The 17,635-nt window shown below is 41.2% G+C and overlaps 1 protein-coding gene across 1 annotated transcript in view; it reads right to left on the bottom strand.

The window, feature by feature from the left end:
- Positions 1-2,038: 2,038 nt before the first annotated feature.
- ANAPC7 (anaphase promoting complex subunit 7) overlaps positions 2,039-17,635 on the bottom strand; it is a 32,875-nt gene continuing 17,278 nt past the window's right edge. The window contains exons 7-11 of the mRNA XM_075272944.1: positions 16,627-16,744; positions 14,998-15,194; positions 10,038-10,262; positions 6,975-7,125; positions 2,039-2,880 (exon numbers count right to left, since the gene is read on the bottom strand). Of these exons, the coding sequence (XP_075129045.1) occupies positions 2,691-2,880; positions 6,975-7,125; positions 10,038-10,262; positions 14,998-15,194; positions 16,627-16,744 (881 nt within the window). The 3' untranslated portion in view covers positions 2,039-2,690. The remainder of the gene's footprint in view (positions 2,881-6,974; positions 7,126-10,037; positions 10,263-14,997; positions 15,195-16,626; positions 16,745-17,635) is intronic.

Genomic DNA, 17,635 nt, shown 5'->3' with positions numbered 1-17,635 from the left:
ATGGAAGGTCTGAATGGTGCATCTGACAGCAATGTGCACAGAGTAACATAGCTGCCAGCTGTGCGATCTCCCCCTACTCCTTAAACATTCATGTGTGGATCAGCTAAACATGCAGATTGAATGCCATGGGGACAGGGAGATAATCTGATATCAGGTACTTCTGCCAACAGCTTATCTCCCAGAGAAACAAAGGATCAGAGGCATGTTAAAAATCTAACATATCCAATCACTGTCCATGTATCCTAAAGGTTCTTTTATGAGGGCAGATTTCCTGTCTGCTTACAAGGTCCATATAAAGGGATTCTACCATTAAAACCTCATTTTTTGTGGATAAGATATTGGAATAGCCTTTAGAAAGGCTATTCGTCTCTTACCTTTAGATTTGATCTACGCCACGCCGTTCCTTAGAAATACCGGTTTTTACCGGTATGTAATTTAGTTCTCCTGCAGCGATGGGGGCGGGCCCCATCGCTGAAAATGCGATGGGGGCGTCCTCACTGCTGCTCGAGAACACGATCCTGCGACGCCTCTATCTTCAGCTGGATCCTCTCCTTCTCTATCGTCTTCCTCCTGCGTCACCTCTGACGCTTGCACAGTTGGCTCTGCCAGTGAGACACTAGTAGAGTCGATTGCGCAGGCGTCGGAAGTGACGCAGGAGGAAGACGACAGAGAAGGGGAGGATCCAGTCGAAGATAGAGGCGTCGCAGGATCATGTTCTCGAGCAGCAGTGGGGACGCCCCCATTGCATTTTCAGCACTGGGGCCCGTCTCCATCGCTGTGACACAACTAATTTGCATACTGGTAAAAACCGGCATTTCTAAGGAACGGAGCGGCGGAGATCACATCTAAATAGCCTTTCTAAAGGCTATTCAGACATCTTATCCACAAAAAATGAGGTTTTAATGGTAGAATCCCTTCAAGCTTCTTTTACATTCATTTAAAGAGGACCTTTCACCACCCCAAGCCTGTGCAGTTTTCTGCACCATGTTACAGGCGCAGCTGCACAGACTCTGGGGCACTTTGAATTATGTATGTAGCCCCCCTCGTTGTGGAGCTCTGAGCCCCGTTATTTCTGGCGCCCTATATGTTAATTAAGCCTTCAGTGTCAGAAGGGCGTTTCTGACACTAACGACAGCAGCTACGTCAGTCTGACACGGTCCTCCGGGTTTCCACTCAAAAAATGCGGAGAGAAAAGTTCCGCTTGAAGGCCTTTTCTCTCCGCAAATTTCAAGTGGAATGGGTGACAGAATCCCCAGAGACCAAGCGCTAGCCTAGCCTGAGCGAGGTTTTAATAGTGGTAACTGAGTATGGCCTAACTACCAATCTCCTGCGATCTCTGTGATCATTGACCTGCCATGGGCACTATGTGAGCCTTTACCCTATAGGGAAATTAATGATGGGTTAAGTTGATCATTCAATCCCATACAGTTTGCATATTGTCAGCAGCACATCTTCCTGTATAAATGAGCAGCTCATGAAACATGGGATCAGCCGAAAAACTAGTGTTTGCTTGTCTGATCACTGCCATGATTACACTGGGTAATGATAATTTTTTGCAACTGGGAACCTTAGCTTTAAAATGTGTTTTCATGGTCCCTAGGTGGTTTTTCATACCAATCGGTGGGGTCCAATGTAGACCCTACAACAATTCGCTGATTTATCTACCTAGGGGTGGCGGAAGCAGCTCTGCTCCTTTCAAGTAATAGGACAGAGCTGCAGTATTCTATACAGTGGCCAGAGCCTGTAGTTATGACCTTATTACTTGAATAAGAGCAGAACTGCTTCTGGTTTTGTCCAGTGTTATACTGGTCGGCACCTAAAGGCAGCCAGATCAGCTGATTGCTGCAGGCTCCAGTTGTTGGACCCCAACTGATCAGATACCAATAACCCCATCATGTTGATAGGTCATCAATATGAAAACTTATCAGGGCCTGTCAAATCCCTTTAAGTTACTGAAAATCTTACAGAAATATTTATTTCCACTAAGCCGTAATTGACATGTCAATAAAGACTCACCACATAAAAGGGTTGTGTTTTATTTTAATAGAAAAGCAACTTTCTGGAGTACATCAAATCTGGTATACATTGTATACAATGACAATTCTTTTCAATTCTGTTTGAACCCAATAATACATATGGAAATGTATTTCATATCGAAATATATTAGGTCTGACAAACAAACAAAAATATTCATTTGCTACATATATACACAAACACATGGAATTTAAAAAATGCATGAAAATGCAAAAAAAAAAAAAAAAAGAAAAATAGGCACACAACAAAAAAATACTTATATTATTCTGCAAAACCCATATACTTGGGTAGATGCATATAAAAATGAGACGACAATATGCAAGAGCGATACTACACCCAGGCTGCTATATATTGACCAGAGCTCAATGAATCAACTACCTCCTTACCTATATACTTTGGGGACATTTTGCTATAGACTGTAGGCCATGTGAAAGGTGTTCTGCAGCCAGATTCTCCACTCCACAAAGAAAGGGAAATGCAGAAAATAGGACCATGCAGAGATTACAACAGTACCTGGTAATTGTACATCATAAGAGGTTTTGAAGATGATCAAGGTGAATCTCTATGGTTCCTACAAGATGTTGCTTGGACATGAAGACAAGATTTAAGCCTTAAAAAAATGAGGATGCGCTGTATACATACATCTGTGTACCACCTCACTGCATCCCAAACCACTGCTCTTGGTCTGCCCACTGAGCGGCCTCACTGTCACTTCCTTCCAAGTCTCCCTCTTCTCCACTACCCTCCATGTCGTCTACATCTTCTTCTTGTGTAGCATCTGTTGGGCTCTCTTCTTTCTCCATCTTCTGCATTCCCTCAAGTGACTTCTGATCATTCGGATCCAGACTAAGAAGATAAATAATAATGGAATTAAATTATGGGTTATGTGCTATGAAGGGTCCATCCTCAGTTACAACATTTAAAGTGTAACTAAACTTTTACAACAACTTGTGATTTTCTGGCAGGATTCTGTCATTAGTACATACTAGAATATTTATTTTATTTTATAAAATCCTGCATTTCTTTATATATTTTTTCCTCTATTGTGAGCTGCTTTCACTAGGGGTACAGAGGGGAGGGCTATTGTGTAATGAAAGAAGTGGACATATGACACAAAGATCGCAGTTCTGCCATATTTATATACAGCTGCGCCCAATCCTGACTGGTGATATCTCTGAAAATAATACAGGGAGAAGAGTGAATTAGGGCTTGGCTATGATAACCAAAACCAATTTACGGTTATTTTAGGAAACTGCACTCTTTACATGCCAAAGTTTTGGTTTCATTTATTCACAAATCAGTAATCCTGATAGGACATTGTCCTCCTGTGAATCTTATCTTTCAGATGACACTAAAATCACTGCTCTGTTCTATAATGCCCGAGATATACCATAACTTACACTGTGAAAGCCAAGGTGTACAGATAAAGTAGAGAAGATAAGAGAAGGGATGGGCATGGATTTCAGAGAAAGGAGCCAAAATTTGTTAATATATAAATTATTGAAAAACATTTATTAGTGTCACAAATGCTGCTAGAAAATCACATGTTGTTTGAAAGTTTAGGTCATGTTCACACAACCTTTTGTTAATGTCCATTGCTGTTATCAGTCAAAGGATGAGAGCAACGGACAGTAACTGTGGCAGAGTAACGGTGTGGGCGCCATTTGCATCTGTCATTTAACGTTCAGTGCTTTGATGTTGTGGAAGATGAGAGCAATGGACATTAAACAGTATTGTGTACATACTCTACAGGTGGAATTCATGTAATAACCGATCAAAATTACAGATGTGAACAAAATAATGTCTGTTATCCTGGATGATGGTTGGTTTCCATTATTTTTCGATTAATTGCCTATCTCTAACCTCATTTGACAAACTACTACTTGGTAAACCACATAAGGCTATAAATTTCCCCAGTAGTTGCTACAGACTCCTGCACCATTACATACAGACCACTCTTGCTTTGTTTGTCAGATACTATTAAATATGCATTGATAGTGTTTACTAGGCTACAGACCACATCTGCCATCTGGTAGCAGTGGCTGGGTTGGTGACATAAGTCCTTGTTCCCGGCCACCTCTATCCTCTTCATGCTGACTTATTGCTAATGGAGCCTTCTATCATAATTTTTAAAGTTAGAAGGGTTAGAACAGCGTCTCTGTATATACATCAAGATGTAATAGTATGCAGCGTCTTGCAGGAGATGTTACCCTGAGTTTTACATCATACAGGCTAAGCCAACCCCACCAAGTGAAATCAGGATTTGGAGGGGAGAGGACGCAGGAGAGCTACTGAAACCCTTAGGCTACCTGCATACAATTGGTGTTAAAAAAATACAATAAAATGACTTTCAAAAGGGAATAACTTAGAAAATGCAATGAGGTGAGCAGGGGACTAATAGTCCCCCATTGTGAATGAAGCACTCGTGCACTTGCATGACCAGCACCATTCATTTCTATGGGACTGCTAGGGCTGACACTTCATTCATCATTGGGAGACACTGCTGCTGGACCTTCTGCGATGTGACCCTTATCCCTCTAAGTTAGGGTATAAGTATCTTTGATGGGACAACCCTTTAGGTGTCAGTACAAGACCTATGAAACATATTCCACTTTTCTGCAGACATTGTTACTAGTGCCCAAGATACTATCTCCCCCACACTGCCATATACACCAGCTTATATTATAGCTCTGAGTTGGGAAATCTCAAGATGTGGATTGTGGTCTCTTTTCAGGGATTTATGTTGTTTCTATAACATTTACTCCGCTCTATCAGTGTATATATTGTACTTTCAGATCTCATTTTCCACTGGCTGTATACCCTTCCTTGTTATTCTACTATTTATGAAAACCCACTGGACTTCTCAAATCCACAACAGCCTTGGAAGTAATGCACTTATATTACCAGAAACAGGACAGGTCATAAAAGTGCAAAACTTCTTACTACTTCCTTATAATCTGCATATTATAAACCTGACCATTAGAAGTCTACCGTATATACAGAATGATGTCAATAACACTTTGCTATATTTATTTAATATGGATTTTTATATCTTTGTGTGCGGAGCTGCGACAAATGTAAAATGTCTTCACTACAACTTATAAAGAGACTCAAATTTACATTTTGCTTATTTTTCAGATTTTCAATAAGATTCTTTAGAAGATAAAATGACAAGTAGATGTCTCCTGGAAGAAATGCTAGTAGTTCTGCTGCAGAGGGCTATGCAATGCACATGCTCCGCTCTTTGCTGCAGGATGCTGCATTACAGCAACACATTAAATGTGTGTTTTACATAGGAAAGCCCATTCTCTGCACAGCCAAGAGCTATACCAGGTCACCTCTATGCCTAAGCATTATCTTAATCCCCTAAATGGCTCCTCATCACATTGACACATAAATCCATACATTAACAATAGATCTTACAACCCATAAAAATAACATAGAATACAAAACGGATCGTAAATAGGCATTTACAAGCTTATTTACTACAGATATGAAATCCAGCACCTCTGGCTATAAACCTATTAGATTTCCTGGTACGGGAGTAAGGAAATGCTATTTACTTTTTAACCCTGGCTACTTGTACCCCACTTCTTAGAATAGGCATGGCCCATTAGTGCCTAAGGGGGGGGGGGGGGGCAACTGATGGAACTTAACATAGAAAATTCCTACTGAATAAATGGAATAGCAAGGTTAAAAACATAACATAGTAATGTAAAGCACTGTATACAGCTAAAGGAGCTGTGAATACCAGTCACGTATGTATGTAGATTCTTACACTAGGACAAGAACTAGAGATTTTTAGGCTGAGCTCACATTTGGACCCGACATTGGGTTTTTTATGTGTAGAATAGAATAGTAGACTATCCCCCATAGTAAACTGGACACACTGTACAGGTATAAACAATTTCTTAATACTATAAAGCCCTTTGGACAATATATGCCACATATACCTATAGAGCAGTATACACTGAACTTTCTGTTGCAGGATTTCAGAGGATTTGCAAACAATGGGAGGCAGATTCAGGGCAGGATTTGGCGCAGAATCAGCCCCAAATTCTTACATGTGAACATGCCCTTAGAGCAACAATTTTGGGTTATAAATATATAGCCAGTTTTAAAAAGTTTGGCCATTTTAACCAATATGTAGAAAACAGGTCTATATAAACTGCACTGATATTTTGGAAAGTACTGCACCTTATCAGGTATCCTTAGATCCAATGACTCTCCATAAGTAGTCATTTCCAGACAGGATCTCTGTGTGGTCTGAGAAGACTCCGTTCCCAGACAAGGGTGTGGCGCCGATCAAAGTATGACAATGGTGCAGCACTTTCAGTAGAAATATATTAGAAACTTGCATACACTCATACACCTTTACACTAGGTTCACAATAACATTCATGTTTCCATTCTTCAAGTCCACTTAGGGACCTGAAAAAAAAAAGAAACCCTATTGGATGGTTACCTGCGGATCCCGTGAACTATAATGGGATCTTCCTGCATATTTTAAGAGGAATGGGTAACGGAGTCCCCGAATTCTAGTGTGACGGCAGTCTTAAGTGTACAGAAGGAAATGCTGTAGAAGACCGAACTGAAAAGGTCTTGTCTAGAGAAGGTCATCCATTTAACAGAATGAGTATCCTACCTATGTATATTCCAAAAAGGACAAAAACAAAGCACATCTAGTTGAACTAGGCTTTTTGCCTAACTAGACATGCAAGTGTGCCTTCAACAAAATGAGCCATAAATGCACCAAAATTGTGTTGTAAAACTCTGGCTCAAAGTAAGACAACTGAAAAGTGGTATAAAATGGTATACAGATAAGGAGTGATAAATCTGGAGCATTTTCAGACTACCTGTCTAAGTTTACAGTGTTTAACTATCAGTAAATCTGGGCTATTGTTTGTTGTACATGTCTAGAAATGCACAGAACACCTGTACCTGAGAGCAATGCTGTACTGGTCCATGGCTTCCTGAAATTCATTCACAGCAACAAGGAAATCGCCCAGCATACGATGCAGGACACAATCACTTTGATTTGCAAGAGTACTTCGCAGCAGTGCTATACCTTCTTCATACTTCTGTTCTCGGCCTGGAAATGGAAAACTTTCGCTTTATTTAATCATGAAAAGGAGGCATACATGGATACTGGTTCTTTATTACAGGGGCATTCCCATCTCAAGGATCCTTACGTATACTGTTAGCGTATGTAACTTGAAGACTTTTTCTAAATATATTGCTTTAGAAATGCTGCTTTGTTTGCCTGCTATGTGAACATATTCCTCCCATTGTTTACACAGCATTTACATGACTACGGACATATGAGATAGGACAAGTGATGTCACTCACTGCTCTCCTGGCAGGACAATCAGTTGCTGATAAAGTCTGTTATATATCTATATAAACAAACAGATAACACTGAGTCTTTCTCTACAAGCATGTGCATATTATCTGATCTGCTTAAGTATTGGGATACCTCACAGTGTCCCGTTCAGCAAACTGGGAAGTGGTGTGTGTGTGTGTGTGTGTGTGTGTGTGTGGGGGGGGGGGGGGGGGGGGGGGGTAGAAGACACAGAAATTGAGAAGAAGAGACAGTAGACAAGCTGCTGAAACAGTGAGATGAGAAAACCTCTTTAAGGCCTACCTGTCATTTTTCATGACTTTAGGATTAGCTGCTCTGTGTACATGAGGAGTAACACCATTTCTGGTCATAAAATTTTTTGCATTATTTAGCAGTTTTCCCCTCTGCATACTGTATTTATAGCTTTGTCTGAGCTGGTGGGTTGAGACTAGCTGTTATATGTTGAACACTGTGACTAGAGAAAGAATCTGCTCTAAACCTCTATCACTCAGAAACAACCCCAGAATCATGCAGGACATGTACAGAGAATTACTGGAACGTACTGATGGTTACAATACGAATGGTCTTTTACAGATTCAACATCAGACTACTGTATATCAAGTTTTTTCTTCTCTTATATCTTATATAATTTTAGGAGAGGACGGAATATCGAGAAAACAGCCTGATAAGAGCAGAAAGAGGCATTTCTTTCTGATAACATTACAAAGTTTCTTATAAATCACTTGTTCTATTCATTATAAAGTTGTTCCTCTTTTTAAGTATAAATATTCTTATAACACATTTCCAAAAGACAATTTTCTTCTAAGCCTCTCTAGTTTGTGGCTCAGATGACTTGCCATCTAGTAAAGTCAGACAGGGACACCGTAAGTGTCATGGAGACTAATGCACCCTACGATGGGGAGAGATGGGATTTCATATTCAATTTTAGGTAATATTTCATTAATCTGGTTCTTGATGCTTAGGAGGGTAGACACACTTGGAGAGATTTATGGAGACTGGCAGTTTCAGTTCCAATTCCTGTGTCAGCAGAGGGTGGGTCTCATTTATGATGGCGTGTAAACCTCCTCGTAAAGTCATGAAGGTGGTGAGAGCCCCATAAAAGAGAAAAGTCGCAAGTTTTTGCACAAAACCCTGACTTGTGCAACTATTTTTTACTTTTTTCATGCTTTGTATGCTGGATGCCTGGTGTACAAGGCATGATAAATCTCTCCTACAATGTTCACCTGCTATCCAAGCTCTTAAAGGAAAACTCAAAGTAAAACCTATACTGTATTATGTCTAATGCAGTACAAGGTGGGATGATACATGACTTGTTTCTAGATATATTAAATGTTACCTGGAATATTCCCTTAAAGGGGTTGTGTTGTTATGGACACTTATTCCCTGTCCACAGGGCAGGGGATAAAGATTGATGAGGGCCCGATCAACCTGTTCCTCAGTGCGCAGGAGTACCAAAAGTCCCCCTAAAACTTACTTGTGAATAGAGATTGAGTGACACTCCATTCACTGCTGTATGGCTGCTGGGACTTATCTCCGGCATCGTCTCTAACCTTAGGAATTGATGTAGTGACTGTCAAGCAACTCCATTCCCAATGAGACTTTAGGGGGATTTTCGCTCCCCTGTCCTCCTCACCACAGACAGAACCTGGTGATCAGGCTTGCCAACATATCTCTTGTCCTGTGAATAAGTGACCATAACGGAACTTATTGATGGCCTATCCTTCATATCAGTGAGATTCAGGTATCAAGGTTGCGTTAACCATAGAGCCAAAAGTGCACTTGCACTGAGCCCTATTGGTTGCGGGGGCCCACTTGGGACAGTGTGACAGTTCTGTATCTGTTGTCCCAGATGTTTTAGGCAGTTGACCTGACGCTGCCCCCAACTCATCAGCATCCAGAGACAATGGTGAAGGAGGAGGCGCAATGTGGTGATATCACTTACATCGCACCTGTTGTTCCCTGGAGACTCAGGGACTTGACACTGTGGGGCAATCTGAAGGGATCATGAAACTGTGAGGGTCACCTGGAGGAGGACATTATAATATAATGACAGAGGGGCCAAGAAGAGGTGGGACAGGTTAATGTCTGTGGGGCCACGGGGTTAAGGGGAGTTTAAAGTGTGATGCATGCAGGGGCAATTGATTGTATGATGGGCCACTAGGAAAGCATTATATTATGTGGGGGGTCACTGAGGGGAGAGTATAATTTGTGCAGGTCAGGTATTAGTGGTTGAGGTGGTGATGGGGGGGGGGGGCTCACTTATGAAACCTTTGCACTGGGCCTACCTATGTGTTAACAGCCTTGACTGAGGGTACCTATCCCAGGAGAAACAACCCTATGAAAAGATACAAGTGGCACAACAACCCATAACTGCAGTACCTGAGACAGGCACATCTATAAGAACGCGGTTATGTCTGGCACTGTAGCACAGCTCAAATGTACAGAACTAAGCTAGAGGACCAGACACAGCCAAGTCATTCTGATAAATGGTGGGCAGTATTGGGTATATAAATCTTTACAGATTGGTTACTACATCTCATTTTTGCCCAGCGAATGTCAGGGAACTCTATGTGGATTCTTCTTCAATACATTACATCATCAGGTATTCCACACATGACTATTGGTCTGACCTAAATACTTACTGAGTAGTTCAGCTTTCTTTACAACAGCCTTTATGTAATCTGGCCTTTGTAAAAGTGCTTTGTCTAGAAGTGTTTTTGCTTTTTCCTGAGTTACTGGATCCTCCAAGCACACTGTTGCCAGCAGAGTTAGAGTCTGGGCATTGGCTCCAAGAGTTTTGTAGACATTATTGGCCATGACCATAGCTTCCCGGACACTATTAGATGCCAGATAACATTCAATGAGCCCTGGTGGGAGAAGAACAAAGACTTTCTGTCAGATGAGCAATTGCTTGGTAGCAACTCTATTTAAGAAATGGTTAAGACAGCAGTGCCAGGCCTCCGGGTTACATGCCAAGCTTAAATAAAAGCAAAAATTATACAGTACAGAGCAGCAGTGCAGAACACTGCCTCCGCGCCAGCACTGCGTAAACACCGGATATGTATTCCTGCATGCAGAACAGTCCGCCGACTAAAATGTATTCTGCGTTCCAATGAGACATGAGAGAATCACAGAAGCATTTTAATGACTGGAATATAAGAAAGATAGAATTACCTATCATTTGTGCACACAAATATTACATTTATAGTATTTAAAGCATATCTGCCATATCTAACAAAAATCCTGCTCAAAGTCATAGGAGTAAAAAGCAAAGTAAATACTTACAGGACTCTTAGGAAAGGCAATGACAGCCTAGATTACCCCACCCCCACACACAGTGATTGACAACTTCCCTTGTATCAGTTGTGAGAAGGTAGAGTGCTGGACTCCAGATATCTATCTCCCCCAGGTTTCTGAGGTGTAGATGCTTGGCTCATTACTGGGACAGAAAAAGGCTGCAGATCCTGCATTCAGGTGCAGTCCCATGGGGTGAAAGGAGGTGTATGGTTCTGTCCTGTAACCCTGAGTCCAGGGAGACTATATTGCACTTGTTTGTTTGTGTGGCTGTAAGTAAGCCACATGTATAGTTAGGTTATCAGTTTGTTAGTTAGTTGCTCAGATGAGCAGGTTTTTATTTGTTTTTTGCCTGAAGTTAAGTCAGTATTTTGTTTTGCTCATTTTGTGCCCGAAGTCAAGGTTTATTTATTTTTCTCTTTTTTTGTTTATTTTTTTTTTCCTTTCAAATAAACCAGTTTACTGCATACTCGGTGTCCCTGTCTTGACTGTTTGGGTCCGCACCACTGGTTCTACTGAGCTAACTTAAAGAGGACCTTTCACGACTTTTGGGCACAGGCAGTTCTATATACTGCCAGAAAGCTGACAGTGCGCTGAATTCAGCGCACTGTCGGCTTTCCCGATCTGGGCCCGGTGTGAAGAGCTTACGGCCCGGTACCGTAGCTCTTCTATGGTCAGAAGGGCGTTTCTGACCATTAGCCAGGAACGTCCTTCTGCCTCGCGGCGCCTATCGCGCTGTGCTGTGGAGCCGGGAGGAACGCCCCCTCCCTCTGCTCACACAGCTTGTCCGTAGACTAGCATTATCAGGAGAGGGAGGGGGAGTTCCTCCCGGCTCCACAGCACAGCGCGATTGGCGCCGCGAGGCAGAAGGACGTTCCTGGCTAATGGTCAGAAACGCCCTTCTGACTGTAAAGCGCTACGGTACCGGGACCGATAGCGCTTTACACCGGGCACGGATCGGGAAAGCCGACAGTGCGCTGAATTCAGCGCACTGTCAGCTTTCTGGCAGTATATAGAACTGCCTGTGCCCAGATATGGTGAAAGGTCCTCTTTAACCACACAGTGTATGTACCAAAAACAGTGGGCCTGTATAGACTGGGTAAGCAGGACTCTCTCTATGTTTCCTAGAAATCGGGTAAGGATTTTCTCATCTCCAAATCATATAAACAGATATATCATGGAAGTCAGTTTTTCTTTTTCTATCACAAGCTGTTACATAGGGCACAAATAACCTGAAAGGTTTTCTTCAAAGGGGATTTGCTACAGAAACTGGATCTACAGCAACTTTCATATATCTTAGATGAATGATTCACTAAACAACCTCTTCACTAATAAGGGAAGGGAGAGATAGCCAAGAAGGCTCACCAGACTCACAGTACCATACAAACTATTTTTTTCCTTTGTGCGCCAAATATATATATATATATATATATATATATATATATATATATATATATATATATATAATTTTTCTTTTTGAATGAAGGCACGTCTACCATTGTATAGCAATCTATTCGCATCATATCAAATTTTAGATGAGTATCTCAGATTGTAAGTACAGTTTTATGCTTTCTTTGTGCCATGTAATGAGCCATCCAGAGTGGGCACGCAACTCTAACGTGGTAGTACCAGCCTGAATGGATGTATCCACTAATAAATGTAGAAAAATGTATTTTAATACCAAGACAAAAGTAAAGTCTTTACAAAAACAGAAAGCTCCAGAAAGGAAGAGTCTTACTTTAGCATTTAGAGTCACAGCCATGATCAGTTAGCATTAACAGGCAATCCCAAATAAAAGCAAGGAAGGAAATTCTTATAGTGAGGTCAAATAATCGTGGTTAGAAAAAAAAAAAACAGCTAAATAGACAAGTTAAGCCCATTGATCTGAACCACAAACTGACAATTTAAAAGGAAAATACCAAAAAAGCATCAACACTGCCTCCAAGTGGTAGACCAGTGTATTTGCTTTATCTATTTAGAAGGAATGCATGATCAAAAATGTTACAGAAACAAAAAGTCCTGGCTACTAGCTCAAATAAACTAGCCCAGCTGATACCCTGATCTGTAGCCATCACTAATTGGCAGTCCTCTCATAACCACAGATCAGGATGGAAGGTAAAATTGGTTTTGGAAAGCACATAATCCACCAGTACATGATGGTCACAGCCTACCCATCCCCCCCTTCTCTTTCTACACCTCTGTACAGGTCATAGAAAAACATTCATATAATTCACTGGGGCAGATTTATTATGGCTTGTAAAAAAGTTATCTTATGTACAAGGCATAAAAAAAGTTGCTGCGTAAATGATCCCTGAAATCCTTTCCAGCTACAAGCTTGTATAGATTTCAGTGTGCAGACGCATGACCCAGCGGAAAGTACACCCAAATTATGAAGAGACATGTACCTCCTAATAAATGAGGTGCACCCCTCACTTGTGCTAGGATATGAAGACTAGTGATCTCCCCCATTGAGCCATCCCCAGATTACACTTTGTTATGAGCCATGTGGCTAATGGACAGCATGTCTCTAAATGTTAAAAAGATGCTCAAGAAAAATGACTGCCCCCATAATCACGAACAAGAATTTTATTTATTTATTTTAAATCAACAACTTACACAATGTCAGAAATTGCAATACAAAAATTTGCTACGCTGTTACAGATGACTTCCAAGGGTCAGGGCGTAGCTGCAGGTCATAATGCATCCCCCTGACACAGAAAAAAGGTCATATACTAATAAACTATAATAAAATAATAAAACTTGCCCGCATGTCTACCATTCAACAGCAAATCTATAAACTAGCAAAATTATGCAACAATTGATCCGACAGATAAAAAGCTGGTCTTGTAAACCAACACGTAAAGCATGATTGAATGAAGCAGGCATACCACTTTCTGTTCAGCTGCCGCCATCTTGTCCATATCACATTACTACGCTCTTTAGGAATACAGTCTTCAGTTTAGTTCCTTTCATTTCACATGGATAGCTACAATAATATCCACAGGTCTTAAGGGGAAAAAGAAAGGCTGATCGTCCCAAACACAGAAGGAGGCCGGGTCTGTATAAGCATTATACTACAGGGTGAGCTCACTAAACACAGTACGCCACGGTATCTTACAGTATATGGCATAAAGCCAGAAGCGCTCACTGCATGGCCGGCGGAGGCTATTCTAACTAAACTGACGACGAGTGCTAAGAGGAGTGGCATGATACGGACAGGAGGAGCAGCATCATACGGACAGGAGGAGCAGCATGATACGGACAGGAGGAGCAGCATGATACGGACAGGAGGAGCAGCTGAGGGCAGAGTCTGCCTCATTCATTCTATCCCTGTACTTACATTTTAGGGGTTAGATAAAGAGCCAGTCTCATAACCTACCAATTCAATTGCAGTTAATATTGTGGTAGACTACAAGTGAATGGTCCAAGACTAAACAAGTTTTTCAGAAAACAAAAACATAAAAAAACAAAACAAATACAGATATATACAGAGCTGTGTATAAGTTTTAAGCAATGTTAATAGTTTATTTTTGTCAATTAAATTATGTGAATGAACAAAAGTGAAATGACCAATCTATCAGACAAAGTACAAAGCAACCATAACATTTAAGGCTGAGTTCACATCTTATATTCAGTCGGTTGATCTCAGTGTCCACAGGATTAGAGCAACAGACTGTAAAACTAACGTAATGACGGATATAAACGGAGCACATTCTATTTACATCTGTCATAAATCACTGCAAAGAATGATACGTTGATCAGAACTCAGTTGTCAGTGGCATTGTGCACGTGGAAGGGAGTAATCCTGCAAACAATAAAAGGAAAGTTCCAGTACTCATTGCTGCTCCGTCAATTTTTGCTTTATTGACTGCTCATGACACAGTCCTCACAAAAGATGCGTTTCGTCCCATTGCAAGCCTACTTTCACTGCAAAGTAAAAGACAAGAAGGAAGCTTTCTTCCATCTTGTTTGTTTCCTATTCAGACAAAAGATAAAACTGGGCGCGCAGAAATCCCTCGGACATTTGAAAAGTAAATAAAATGGAATAAATTGATTTTTTTTTTTTAAACACCAATGTATGATGACTGATGCAGACAGAATGTGTTTCACAGTTTGTTGCTCTGATCCTATGACAGATCAAAGAAGTGGAATGAAAATAATCAAATGTGAACTTGGCTAACACAAAAAAAACAACAACAGACTGAAAGTACTGCTAATGTGTCTAGTGATGGGAACCAGGTCACTGTTCACTAAGGGTGCAGAATAACAAGAGTCCAAGTCTGAATATACAATTTTAACAGCACATACCTTCACAGCAGTCCAGTCGGCAGGGGGCTAGGCGGATTGCTTCTCGAAAGTGAATGATTGCCTCTTGCACTCTACCCATGTTTCTCAAAGCTGCCCCCTTCAGTAACAAAGCCTGAACACTGTTGCTGTTCAGCTGGATTGCTTTGGCTCCTAAATACAGAGCTCTGGAATGTCTCTTCGTGTAGAAACTGTGACACCTGAAAGTAAAATGTCACGATGAAGAAAAAATAAAAAGTGGAATAAATGTTCAAATTAGGGCTGGGTAATTCCTCGAAAAATAACGGAAAGCAAACTTCAAACCAAATAGCCGATGTGATATTTCACTTCAGTCATTACAATATATGTGAGGTTTTATCTGCAGTGTTATTTGGCCCAAAGTGGAACCACCGTTATATTCTGGGGTCTCTTCAGACCTCAGAGTACAGTAAGTGGAGGCCCAGAGCAATTTAGCATACATAAACAGTGTTACTCACATCCCCTGATCTCTGGCATACCTCCCGGTCTTCTTCAGGCTCCCTGACTGATGTCAGTCCCTGATGCGAGTCAGGAGGCTGAAATAGGCCGAAAAGGAGTCACTCCAGAGATCAGGGAAGGAGGATAACACAGTTTTTTGTGTTAGAACACCCCACCTTGACCTCCTCTTATCATACTCTTATGAAGAGACTTTAGAGTTAAATAGCAGGTCTGGTTCAGATATGTTCGGTCCTAACGAAGCCACCGGGTAAACGTCATCAAGTTAATCTTTCGGGGTTTGTCCAACACATACTTAACTTCTGTAGACTCCCATATCATTGTATGCCAATGCAGTTGATTACAAGGGTCTAAGCTACCTAATAGATGGTATACAGTTTTTGTTCCCCTTAAAGAGGACCTTTCACCATATCCGGGCACAGGCAGTTCTATATACTGCCAGAAAGCTGACAGTGCGCTGAATTCAGCGCACTGTCGGCTTTCCTGATCTGTGCCCGGTGTGAAGAGCTTACGGCCCGGTACCGTAGCTCTTCTATGGTCAGAAGGGCGTTTCTGACCATTAGCCAGAGACGTCCTTCTGCCTCGCGGCGCCAATCGCGCTGTGCTGTGGAGCCAGGAGGAACTCCCCCCTCCCTCTGCTCACACAGCTTGTCCGTAGACTAGCATTATCAGGAGAGGGAGGGGGCGTTCCTCCCGGCTCCACAGCACAGCGCGATTGGCGCCGCGAGGCAGAAGGAAGTCTCTGGCTAATGGTCAGAAACACCCTTCTGACTGTAAAGCGCTACGGTACCGGGACCGATAGCGCTTTACACCGGGCACGGATCGGGAAAGCCGACAGTGCGCTGAATTCAGCGCACTGTCAGCTTTCTGGCAGTATATAACACTGCCTGTGCCCAGATATGGTGAAAGGTCCTCTTTAAATCAATGGGTCTTATAGTTTACCAATTTTTCTTTCTCCAAAAAAGAACAAATAACGTATGCCATCTATTAGGTAGCTTATTTTACACCACTATTTTGAAGTATGCTTAAACCATGCCACCTTGTTGAGGTAGTTGGGGGAGGGAGGGAATAGTCTAAATGCCACATTGTGCGCCTGAATGGCTAGAATTTGGATACAAAACCATAGTAGATTCTCCCCATTCTACAAATCATTCTTACCCTGACACTACCCAAGGCTCAGCGTGTTGGTCAGATATGTTGAACAATCTACAGCCAAGATTCTCCACATCCTCCAGTCGCCCTTCTCGAGCTAGCAAGTATCCATATATATCCATTCCTACGGAGACATAAGAAAAAGTTAGAAAATCTATAATGTGTTTCCCTAACAGCACATATCACCATGAAGTATGTTACTTAAGTCACCTGGATCACACAACCCTAGATAAAACAAAGCAGTAGCTGTATAGATCTATGAAATCAGACATTTCAAGGGGGTGTTCAGTTACAGAAAATAAATGATATTATTCGTATAATGAAAAATTATACAATTTTCCAATATACTTTCTGTATTAATTCCTTATAGTTTGGTAGATCTCTATGGATTCAATCAATCAAGTCATGTAGAGTCAGTTCGAGCCAGGGGGAGGCGGAGTGTTGTTGAGTGAAAATGTGATTTTTTTTTTTACCATGTATAATAACATTTTATATTTTATTATATTTCAGTTTATTCATTTTGAGTGCTGCTCTCCCTTTCCGAGGATATCTTGGTATACAATAATCGATCTGTCAGTTTGAACATGTGGATTTCAAATATGCACACCGTTTTTCTGTATCACCCTCCATTCTTGAAATATCCACGATCTTAAATTTTATATTTCCATTACTTCAAAACATAAGAAATGTAATTTTTGCAAAAAAACTTGTATTTTAAAAGTTATTGCTACATGAATTATAAACATGAACGTGGCTATAGCTACTGAAATGATATATAACATACATAATTATATGATAAACAAAAATTCAGTTTGAAGTCTAATATCTGTAAAATATGTGCAAAAATTCGTTAAACATATTCATGCTTTAAATTTCTTAGGTGTGGACTTCCGCTTATACTGATGAGTTAAAAAAAAAAAATCACACTGAAGCGTCCAACAGTAGTATGCCAACATTGCTGCACTCCACCGACCCCGATAGCGTGACTCCATCACCGAAATGTCCTGGTGGAAGC

The sequence above is a fragment of the Leptodactylus fuscus genome, chromosome 1 (assembly GCF_031893055.1).
Source record: "Leptodactylus fuscus isolate aLepFus1 chromosome 1, aLepFus1.hap2, whole genome shotgun sequence".
In the NCBI taxonomy this organism is placed as follows: Eukaryota; Metazoa; Chordata; class Amphibia; order Anura; family Leptodactylidae; genus Leptodactylus; species Leptodactylus fuscus.
This window is presented reverse-complemented; position numbering and strand designations above follow the sequence as displayed.